Below are 12402 nucleotides of genomic sequence, written 5' to 3'. Positions count from 1 at the left end.
TCATAATGTAGCTGACTGAGGTTTCTAATAAATTTGTTTATATGTTCTGAGGATGGGCGTTTACTTCGTGGTAATAGTCCACAGAATAGATGAAATTTCATGACAAAATAGATATATTTTGTCATGTGAAATTGTGAAATTTCATCTATTCTGTGGTAAGTCGGAGCAGTAATCTTATCACATAAACAGTCGCATCCTCACACAGATATTTATAAATTATAATATACAGTGTAACACAAAGAAATGACAAAAAAAAAAATTTGATGCCACTTAAACGTATGACAAAAATTGATAAAATGTTATGATTAGTAAATATTTTAAGAAATAACCCATGTTAGCAAATTTCCAAAAATAATATTTTTTAAAAAAAGTTATTGCGTTCCAAATTAATTTAATCAAAAAAATATTGATATTTTAAAAATTCCAAATCGTTCTTATAATCAGATTCACAAATTGGCTATTTTGAATTTATTCAAAAAAATTTAAATCAAATTTAAAATTTAAAATTTTTGGTATTAAAAAATGAAAAGAATTTTTTATTACACGTGTGGCGCAAGTGCCTATAAATTATATATATAAAAAAAAAAAATTCTAAATATTTATTAGAACAAGTTATTCCAAAAGTCAGTTCTATCTGTTACACTCTGTATATTATAATACTCGCATAACGATTTACATTATCACCAAGCCCGGGTAAGGGGAGGCAGGGGGCCCACGTATGTAAAGGGCCCGTAGTCTTCTCGGCTTAAAATTGTATTGAGTGGTAATTTATACTTTTTATAGTGGCGATAAGAATATTTTTTCTACTAGTTTAAACTTACAGGCGTTGGGATCAGACACAAAATCTGGGGCGCCATTTGGGGGGGGCAGGGTGTGCACTCGCACACCCTGTAATTTTGTTGTCCACAATTGGCCTAGGCCTAATTAATACTATGGCCAGATTGCCTTCAGTTTGCCAATCTTTAATTGTGCATGCACCGCAGCTATTCACTGATAATCATAAATAATATTATAATATTGTGTTCTTTAATTTGATAATTGATAAATTGATATCGGTATCACTTTATCCACTGGCACACACAAATATGTGTAAATGGTAAGTGGCTACTGACAGGGGCGGACTGGCTATTTTTGGCCCAGGGCGCAAAAATAATTAGGGGCCCGTAATTTTTTTCCGTGCTATTAAATACAAACAGGTAAACTTAAACCTTTTTTAAAGAAAAAATGTGTAATTTTTTAACGACAAAAATAAAGAAAAAAAGGTGAACAAGTCGAGTATGTCACTGTAATTTTGGATGTTATACTTGAATTAGATACGAAAAACGATTCTGAGCAGATTGTGCGTAGGCGAGTCTAGGCCTAGCTCAGGGGCACCGAACACGTATGACTACTGTTGTAAATACCCCAGAATTTTTTATACGTATTAGGTGGAAAGTTAGTGAGTTAATAAGTAACAAATGTCTTGGCACTTGATAAGTTTTTAAACCAGCCAAGCACCAGCTAAGGAAATAATTTAAGATCTTGTTGAATTCAATAAATTACTATAAAAATATACAATATTGTAAAAATTATGCATTCAAAAGCTCCCAAAAAAATATTGTTACTTAACGCTAAACTCGATTGTTTTGTTATAAGTAGAAAATTTTGTTGAGAACCTTTTATTAAAATTTCTTATATTAACTATGAAAAAAAAAAACTTTTATGAATTTCTAACTGAAAAATAATTTACATAATTTGAAAAAAATATCATGGCTTTAAATAGCTAAAAATGCGTCAAAATAGTTAAAGTCGAAATACTAATATAAATCTTTAGTGAAAATGTTATGAGTCTACGGTTATTCGTTTTGGAAATACTACAAAGTATCAAAAATCAATATTATATAATATAACTACTTGGTTATACTAAATGTGATATAATAATTAATAAATTCATATAATTCTACATATTTCAGGAAAGAACAAAATTCAATATTTTCAGAAAAATGAAATAAACTTAACACACACAGTTGTTAATACAATAATATTGTTTATTGCCTAAATAAACTTGTTCTATTTTTTTAACTAAAAATATGATTTAATATTAATCAATTTTTATTTTAAAAATGTTATATACAATATAATAAAATAATATTACTGATTACAATTTGCAGGTTGATAAAAACCAAATAAAATAAAATAATATAAAACCTGAAATAGAAATTCTGATAAAAATGTATATTCTAATGTGTATAAAAAATTGGATAACTATTATTTTTTGAAGGCTAAAAAAAAGTACATTAGGTGAATACTATTAAACAAATTAATATACTACTAAAATTGTTAATGTGTTTGAATTTTTTTCAATTTTAAATAATGCCAATAGTATCATAACAATAATGAATCTAAACTAATATAATTCGAATATTTAAAAATATTATAATTGTTTGAAAAAAAAAAAAAAACATAAAATAATATAATTAACGATTAGAAAATATTAAACGTACATAGAATTATAAGTATAATTTGTATTTAAATAATGAAGAGATAAGAGCCCCAAAATGAGAAGCAAGTAAAAGAATTTTAATTTAACTTAAATTAAAAAACCTGTACTGCAAAATAATAATAATAAAATAAAATATGGAAAGGGGGACAACACTTATAAAATCTAAAAGTGGACTTAAATTTTGATACTCAAGCTGATGCATTACAACAAAACTGTTTAATTTGGAATGCAGCCGAATCATTTGTGTTTGCTGTAGTTGCATCTATCCTGATTGGCTTCATACACACTTTGTCAATTTCGTCCCCATCCATACTATCCATTTGACGGGCTGATACTTTGCGATGGATTTCTAAAAGACAAATTAAGTTTAAAATTGAATCCATTTGTTATAATAATTATCATTTACATTTAATAAGTCATAATAAGACAGATTAAAATAAAACATTCATATTATTTTCATCAGGAACCTGTAAAACAAACCTGATTTATGATGATTGGCAGCATTGTTTCCTGACGTTGTCAGAGTTGACTGTAGGTTTGACATCAATTGGCTCAATGTTTGTAGGCCGTATCGTATCACCTTCAGGTGGGTCTCTCATTTGCTTTTGAGACACGATGTTATAGATTTCTGAACAATGGTGAAAAACCCGAACGAAAAAAAACAAAAAACAAAACTACTCAGTACCAAAATAATACAATGCGTAAAAACATCATTCAAAAGCATTTTAATTACAATAATCCAATTTTAAATCATGGGAAGAAAAATATATTAGAAATGATAATAAAATATGAATAAATTATACTAAACTTGCAAACCAACTAATTAAAAAATAATATGACATAAACAAACCAAAAACTAGAAAGTAATTGTATAAAAAAAATTATTTTACGAAGTATTTATTAATTTGATCAAAATAATCATAATAGATATAAACAAATATTAGCTTATCGTGTTCCAGGTTAGTTAGTAAGTTTTATTTTCAAGCATTTACATAGTTTATTATTAATAATAATATAAGTCTTGAAAAATATTTCGTAAAATTATTTAAATTTAATATGCATTACATATTTAGAATGGAAATATCCAAACATATTATAGGATTTCAAAATATTATTTATTTTTATCAGTCTTGACTTACTGCACGATTAAAGATTAAAGGTTGCCCATCAGCATCGGTTAAGGCGTGCATAAAATGACTAGCAAAAATTAACCAGTAGCACTCCAAGCAGCAATATTACAATTAACCGATTATAGATATATAGGTATAAAATTAGTTCTAAATGTCGACACATATGGTTGAGTGACAGAATAGATGGAATGGTTGAGTGTTGACATCAAGCGCTAGTAGTTAATTTTTTCAGCTGTTTAATGCAGTCACTTTGTAAATCAATCTAAAAGCCGTTTATTATAGGGCGATGTACAATCTGTATATCTTTAATCGTGCTTACTTGTTTTGTATAATAGACCTTTTTATCGAGAAAAATAATATGGTAACAGTAAAAGGGGTAATCAGAAAAAAATCCCCAAAGCAAATACTTATATATAATTGTACATCTTAAAAATACTAATAAATCACTTTAAAATTAAAATATAATGAAAAGCCTATAATATTCTCTGGATTATAATCTTACCTTTAAAATTTATAAGAGGTCAATTCACTCTAATTTTAAAACAGAACCAACATTTTTGAAGAATAGAATAATAGGTTCTCAAATATAGTTAGTCAAAAAAATCCCACAGTATGATTACTTATAAGAAAATATAAAATGAAATTAATGCCGATCAAGCCAAGTTAGCATTAGATACTTTAGGTGAACTCAAAGAGAGTAGTACAAAACGAGGCCACAATCAATTGTGATTAAAATTAAAATAATAAAACTATTGGAGAATTTTTGACAGCTGTGTGTAATAACTGATTAACTTTTTTTATAACAAACTGACTAAATTATACTAAATATTCATAAGAAAACTGTCTAACCAAGATAATATTGTAATAATTATCATTCAAATTTTATATTTTTATATTTTTATTCTTTATTATTTAATATTATTATTGACAGCTATATCCAATAGTTAGCCATAGATTTGAGGATTATTTTTCCTAGATTCCTTATAAGTTCAATAATAATAATACTCGTAATAATATTTATACATTTCACAAACATTTTAAATTTTACATTATGAATCTTCTATATAAATGTATTATTTTAATAAACGGATAATTCAAATATTTGAATGTTATTTTTACTATGTTGAACATAAGTGTCACAAAACTACAGATGGATAGTTTTAACACTAAAATACTAATATTTCAATACCATATTAATATACTAAACATTATTTTCTTAATACATTTCGAAAAACAATACAAGTAATTATAATAGTAACTGAAACTTTAAAAGACTTATGTCGACCTCTAATAATACAAATTAGGTTTTATTTCTTAAATTAAAAAATGTCAAATGAGATTTTGAGTTATTTTTATATCAACTATTATTATTAATTGGATTGATTTTACAGTCAGTTTTTTATTTTTATTTTTTGAGTATAAATTTTCTATATCTATAATGATTTATCATTGAACAAATATGTACACATCCATTACAGTGAACAATCGACACATACGGTACCCACTTGCCCACCTTGTTTTAAAATTTAAATTAATTTGTATAAAAAAAATTACATTTTAGTAAACTTTTTTTATAAATAATTCCCAATTATATACATATAAACCACATTTTTATTTTTATTAATAATAGTCTATAAATCATATACTGACAAAACAAAATTGATATATGATATTTACCACATTTATATGCAGCAATTAATGCGCATTGAGTTAATCCAGGTGTTGGGTGCATATAAACGCATTTTTAATTTGCATTAAACTAATGCGCATTAGTTATTTAATTTGATTCGTAAAATCTAATTAACTCTTACTCTGGGATTAAGAAATGCATGTAAACGCTTTAATGCAAATTAATTTTTTCGCGGGAATTTAAAAAAAAAAATGTTATAATTGTTTTGGTCATGGAATACAAAGTATAAAACATGGACTAAGAAACATTCGCATTAACTTAAAATTTTACCCAACCTCTAATCTTGATATTTTAAGTGCATCTAAACTCGCTCCCTAATGCACATTAATTCAATTCGCATTAAATCAATGCAAATTAAATTTTGCATATAAACGCGGTAATTATTATTAAGTATTGAAAGGTTTTATTTTTAAACAATAATTAATCAACAATTAACGAAAAAATTATCTTAAACTAACAATTTAAAAGTACACACAAATAAATATTATGACCTAAACCATTGGAACAAATTTTCAAAAAATTAAAATATCAATAAAATGGTTTTATAATAATTAAATAGAGCACAAACGAAATGAAAAAAGTTATAAATTAATCACTATAATTATAATACCATATCATTCTACTCCCAACTATTTATACAGAAATGTCAAATGTATCATTTTAAAGATACCTATTAACTTTCTAACCAATTTTTAAACACGCTAAAGAAAGAATGAAGAGAATTAATTTTTTTTTTTTTTTTTGATTTGGTTAGTATCATTTTATTTATTTAAAACACATTACTTTCTTAATTTATTCATTATGCAATGCTTTTAGTTAATTTTCTAAATTTGAAAAAATTTGTTTATCAGTATTATGTATAGTAAATAGTTGCACAACTAAAACCAAACTATGTATAGCAGACATGCAATAATTACATAAATTAGACATTTTGACAGACAGATTGTCAGTGACAATTACCAAATACATGCTTGGTTGAGATAAGCATTAAACATTAACAATATAAATCTGTTTTTAAGCTTGACTACAAATTTAAAAGTTTTTTTTTAATTAAAGATAATCAGTTTCAAACTATAAAAAAAAAATGTACTAAGATGCAATACTCATCTAAATGTATAAATTCAAGTCTTATTATGTTAAACATAAATATTAAACAAAAAATTACTCATACCTGTTAGTATGTTTTCAAAAGCAGTTTCGACATTGGTAGAATCAAGTGCAGAAGTTTCTATAAATGACAAGTTATTGGCCTCAGCAAATGCTGTAGCTTCATCTGCTGGCACGGCTCTTAGGTGACGCAAATCTGACTTATTACCCACTAACATAATGACTATGTTTTGATCAGCGTGATCACGAAGTTCACTCAACCATCGTTCCACATTTTGATAAGTTAGCTGTTTTGCAATATCATAAACCAACAGTGCACCTACTGCTCCTCGATAATAACTAAAGATTAACAAAACTAATTAGTTTAACACATTGTAAAATATAGAAAAATTAATATTTACGCTGATGTGATTGCTCTGTATCGTTCTTGTCCCGCAGTGTCCCAAATTTGGGCTTTGATTATTTTCTTATTTACCTTTAAATAAAATGTATTTAAATATTAATTTTTAATGCTGAAATTGTAAGGAATTACCTAAATATGGAGAAATTAATGAATAAATATTATTATATGGATATTTATAAAATATATTTTTAGTTTTAGTAGTACCATAAGGCAACAAATAAAATAATATAAAAAAAACAATATACCTATTTTAAAATAGGTATTACTTGAAAGTAATATTAGCAAGTAAACCTACCTAACTATTATAATTCAAGAAAATTATATTTTAGAACTAATTAGTTAACAACAAAGGTGGTTTGAGCATATAATTTCGGCTTAATACAACGCCAATATACTAGGAGTCTGTTGAAATTTTGCAAACCACAACGTATAATTATTAACTTTAATTTTCAATAAAATAATAAATGATAGACGTGGTAATAATTTGTATATTATGTAAATTGTAAATAGGTTAAAATAAATACACAGTATATAATAAAATACCTTAATGCTCCTTGTAGCAAATTCTACCCCAATGGTAGACTTTGATTCTAGATTAAATTCATTGCGAGTAAATCTAGCTAGCAAGTTGCTCTTGCCAACACCAGAATCTCCAATAAGAACAACTATAATAAAAAAAAGGAACAATATAAGTATTTATGATGTATTAATTAAATAATTTAGTAAAATAATAGTTTCCAACAATTAAATTATAAATTCTTTGGAAATCAAAGGAGCAATTGATTTTACAAGTTAGGCAGCAAGAAACCTTAATTAACAAATTTTATGCAGTTCTTATCTTATATTTAAAACAGACCAAAAAATGTAAATAATAATGTACTTTTTTAAATTTCTCATTTTTTTTTAAGAAAAAAACAGCATAAAAACAATGAGCAAACAAAAAATAATAATATAAGGCTTTAAAATAGATCCTTAGTATTTTTAAGTGAAAGGTAAGTTAAAGTGCTTTACTCAGAAACAATTTTGAATGCACTGATTTTTCATTATTTTAACCATTATGATGAAAACACCACTTTGTACTTGCACCACTTTCTAATATAATTTAATATCATAATAGTTGTATAATATTTTCTTAAGAGGTAATAGATAATTGAAATACCATCAATTTATGCAAAAAGCATACTATTAATAACAATTTAAACGTATACGTATAATTTAAACAATATAAAATGTTGGTTAAAAACTGCTATAAATGCAATAAAGCTTTTTTTTCTCATTATCATTGTGTGGTTATTTAGGTGAACTAATACAATACGTTATAAACCAAAGTTGAGTAACACACATAATCTCACCAAATTCAAAATGGAAATATACCTATGATATAATAAGCAATTAAGTAATTAAAAATCTAATTTAAAAATATGTATTTTACCATACATTGTTCAAAAAAAATGAGAAATTACAGTGAATTAAAAATATTTAATAGATAAACAAAATAAAAATGTTTATATGAAATAATAAATATTGTTTCAGGCATAGTTTGGTCAACTTTTTTTCGGCACCTGTAAGTTTCTACCATGCCTAATTTTAGTTGGGGCAACAGTAGGGTTGCCAAGCGACCGGTATTTCACATCCATAGGCTTAAAAGGCCGGTTGCCAGTATTAACCTTACAAAAACCGGTACTTTCAAAGTAATAGTTGTAAAATTATAAAAAGCCGGTATTCCCATCTGATCGAGAGTTTCAATATAAATATAATATTTTTAGTTTTTGTTAAATTGGTTATCAGATATTGCTGTCAATAAATCGTATAATCTTAATGACTTCAGACGTCTATTGTCAACTACAAGACTTACAGACCTCACAGCTGTGAAAAATACCGCTAAATATAAATTTAAAAGTTTATAATTTACTTTACTTTATTTGATTATTTTAACATAATGTAATATTAATATTATTACATTTAAGAGGACGTGACACCCGCATGTGTTGTCTCCGTCTTACAAGTGCATAACATAGCAAATTATACAGAAAACGGAACACGTGTAGCTCCTTAAAAATTAGAGTAAATTGACCTCTTATAAAATGTTATGAGTACTTTAAAATGCACAAACAATTTACAATTTTAAAATACTCATAGCTCGCTTTAAAATTAAAATACCTATAATAAAAAGCCCATGAGGTTGTCTAGATAATAATCTTACCTTTAGATTTTATAAGAGGTCAATTCACTCTAGTTTTTAATCTAACGAAACTACACGTCTTCTGCTTTGCGTATAATTTGCTATGTTACGCACTTGTAAGACAGAAACAACAAATGCGGGTATCACGTCCTTTTAATATTTTAACATTAGGTAATTTATATTAATTTGTTATATTAATATTAAATAAAAATTCACTGTTAATGATGACCTTTTTTTTTTTAGTACACTTGGGCCAGTATTTTCCAAATTAAAGTTGGCAAACCTAGGTGACAGTCTTCTTCCCTAGCCAGAGAACTATATTACCGAACAATAGCCATAATATTCACTTGATTAATACCAGATCATTAACTTATAAACATTAATAGATAATGTTTTAAAGTGGTTTCAACATAATTTATTATACATTTCATAATAAACATAATAGTCAAAACTAGAATATAATCAATTTAACTTTGAACTTCTTTACCCTATTTTATAAACTGTAATATCAAAGTATATTATATCGATACATCCAACGAAAAAAGGTATTGACTCAATTTTTTTTGTTTTTGAGTTACGACTGTATTCCGATAAAGAATCATTTTCTCTATTGATCACGAAAATGATCGTATGTCTATCGATCCCAAAGAAATTATAAAATAATATTTTATAATCTCCCAATATGACAGTTTCCTATAGCTTTGACTTTTGTTTTACTTCTCCTGAACAATTGACATAATGGAGTTAAAACATTTTTCGTTGAATGTATTGATATTGTTAGAACATATTTAGTTTCTTACACCTACATAATTAACGCAACAAAACCCAATACCAGTAACCCTCTAAATACCTATTTTACATTGGTCATAACTCATAAATCATAATTTTTATTATTCAATTCAATTTTTATTTTATATCTGATTTTATATTAGGTAAAGAGGCTGGTTTAAAAGGTGTTATAATTTGTTGACCATGTGACTAACATGTATAGTTAAAAATTATACATGTATATTCATCACAATTTAAATAATATAAATAAATTGGTCCAACAAGCATTCAATGTGTTTATTAAAGCCAATAAACCAGTCTATTAAAAGGTCAAACAATGAAACTAGCTAGGTCTATTACTAATTCTGTGTCATTGAATATTAATTTAACATTAAATCTATACCAAGTATTTGCCAAAAATACTAATTATTCATATAAGGGCAGATGGTAGTGTAATGAAGTATTTGATTTACAGTTATTAACAGAAACAAAATTATAATTACAATCCTTATTTTTAATGGTATTTTGATTTTAATACGGATAATAATTAATACACAAATAGTTTTTTCAATAATTTTGTAGGTATAATATAATCATTTTACTTTAATGGGCATTTTTTAAATTAATTAATTAAAAGACTATTATCCTCTACAAATAGCACTATTATAGCCTATTATAGGTACCCAAAATACAAATAACTAGACTTCGGATTTTGTGAAGTACTAATTGTGAGCCACCATCACTTAATATTAAGTATAGCATGTGATTTATCTTTAAATTTTAAGTGTAATTGGTGATCTATTAAGGTTTATAAATATTTTGAAACAGTTATTTACACATTTCTTTTTTAGTAGTGGTAGATCCGACAAAGGTACAATTTATCTTATCTTATAATTATATAATCTCTCATATTATGTTATTAGTATATTACAAATACACGGAATTTATGCAGAATGCATTAATTCTATAGTTGATTATGATCATATAGGTATACCAAAATTTAATAATAATGAAACTATGAAATAGAAGTTTAATATAGTTACAATGGTAAATTCAAATTTTTAATCAATTTTTATTTAATTTTGTTATAATTTTCATAATCTTGAACTACCTACCTAGGTATTTACTAATAAAAAATAAATTTCAATAATAAATCAACAATATAATATAATCTAATACCTATTCAAATTTTGTGGTAGATCACTATCCCATAGTAGATCACCTGCTATACTTTTATAATAGACTTGTAAGTATGATTAATTATATAAGTACATTTAACAATTATTTATAATGCTAAAATAACTATAGAATGGTGATTTACATGGAGTTATGAAGTACAAATACAAGACCTAATTATCAATTTATTTTTTTATTTATTTTTTTTATTCATGGTATAGCAACTACTGACTAATAGGTTATTAGTAACATATAAATAATACAGTGATATTATTTATTTATTTTATAATAGGTAATGTACAACAAAAAACTAAAAAATTATTTTTTAGTTTTTCTATTGATTAGTCAAATAAGTAGCAAGCCTATAAACAGATTATATTTTTAACTACTAATGACACAATTATGATTATCTATGTACTTATCATAATTTCATAAACCTTGCAAACTGTTAGGCATGACGTAAACCCATATAAGTAATTTAAAATTGATATATTATGTGTATCTACATTTAAAACATTAAAAAACTAGTATGTTGTAACTGAATCACACCAACCACAAAGATCCAACAGATCAAATTAATGGTAGAGTAAATAAATCTAATAAACCTGGTACATAATATTCTTCAAATATCTATTGATACAAGAACACATACAATCTACCTCATACCTACCTATAATAAAAGTTACAATGGTGGACTTTTGAAACCGTGTACGATTTCACGAAAATTTTATAAAAATATTATCAAGAAATATTACATAAATGCAGCTATACAGATATCCTACAAAAACATTACCTTTAAACAAATAATCGTATTCTTCGTCACCAGTTCCCATTTTTGCTATCACTAATACTTAATAGGATAAAAGTTAAAACAGAGAAGTTAGTCCGGAAAACAAAAGATCACGATAACGTACTTATATAATCCAAATGCGTAAATGTAAAAAAAAACAACTAATAAAAATACATTTCAACTTGTCATCGATGACGATGTTTGATATGGCATCGTTTTAAACGAGTTAAGGAAGAAATTAAATTAACGAATAGAATAAAAAAATTTAAAAACGCAAAATAAAAAAATCTTGATTATTTTAGTGAGGTTGCATCTAATTTTTCCCGTGACAATTCATGAAATAAGTCATGACTATTGGATGATTGGCCAATCAGCAGTAAACAGTGTGCCAGAAAGTGATAATTCAAAATGTCTTTCTTAATCAGATACGCCCAACATTGTGCCGCCAAATGTTTAAAAGAAAATCTTTTACGTGTTACATAAATTATAATACACAATAGAAAATAGTCAATAAATACGATACAAAATATGTAATTCATTTTATTCAGTTTAAGCCTTAATGATTGAATCATAATAATAAAAACATTCACAATATCCCAAACCTTCTTACTGGAAAGACATTACAAACTACAACAAACATAATATTATCAGACAATCCTCCTGGGTCCAGAAGG

The 12402-nt window shown here is 25.6% G+C and overlaps 1 protein-coding gene across 2 annotated transcripts; it reads right to left on the bottom strand.

The window, feature by feature from the left end:
* Nucleotides 1-2006: 2006 nt before the first annotated feature.
* Nucleotides 2007-12061, bottom strand: LOC100166044 (ras-related protein Rab-11A). Of its 2 annotated transcripts, XM_001950059.4 has the most exons (6): nt 11732-12061; nt 7356-7477; nt 6811-6884; nt 6474-6748; nt 2963-3110; nt 2317-2831 (listed from the first exon to the last, which is right to left on the bottom strand). In XM_001950059.4, exons 1-5 carry the CDS (start codon nt 11769-11771, stop codon nt 2968-2970), a joined length of 654 nt encoding a protein of 217 aa, XP_001950094.1. In that variant the 5' UTR covers nt 11772-12061; the 3' UTR covers nt 2317-2831; nt 2963-2967. The 2 variants fall into 2 exon arrangements, with proteins under 2 accessions (XP_003246264.1, XP_001950094.1); XM_003246216.3 differs by lacking the exon at nt 2963-3110 and having other exon boundaries at nt 2007-2831.
* Nucleotides 12062-12402: the final 341 nt, after the last annotated feature.

Source organism: Acyrthosiphon pisum, chromosome A2 (genome assembly GCF_005508785.2).
Source record: "Acyrthosiphon pisum isolate AL4f chromosome A2, pea_aphid_22Mar2018_4r6ur, whole genome shotgun sequence".
Classification (NCBI taxonomy): Eukaryota; Metazoa; Arthropoda; class Insecta; order Hemiptera; family Aphididae; genus Acyrthosiphon; species Acyrthosiphon pisum.
Note: the sequence above shows the minus strand (reverse complement) of the source record. Positions and strands in the feature narration are given on the sequence as shown.

Excerpts from the sequence above, each read along its gene's own strand:
- LOC100166044 (XM_003246216.3), bottom strand. The coding sequence starts at position 11,771 with ATGGGAACTGGTGACGAAGAATACGATTATTTGTTTAAAG. Across the intron at positions 7,478-11,731 it reads ATACGATTATTTGTTTAAAG|TTGTTCTTATTGGAGATTCT; the intron begins GTAATGTTTTTG and ends TTTTTATTATAG. Across the intron at positions 6,885-7,355 it reads TTGCTACAAGGAGCATTAAG|GTAAATAAGAAAATAATCAA; the intron begins GTATTTTATTAT and ends TTTTATTTAAAG.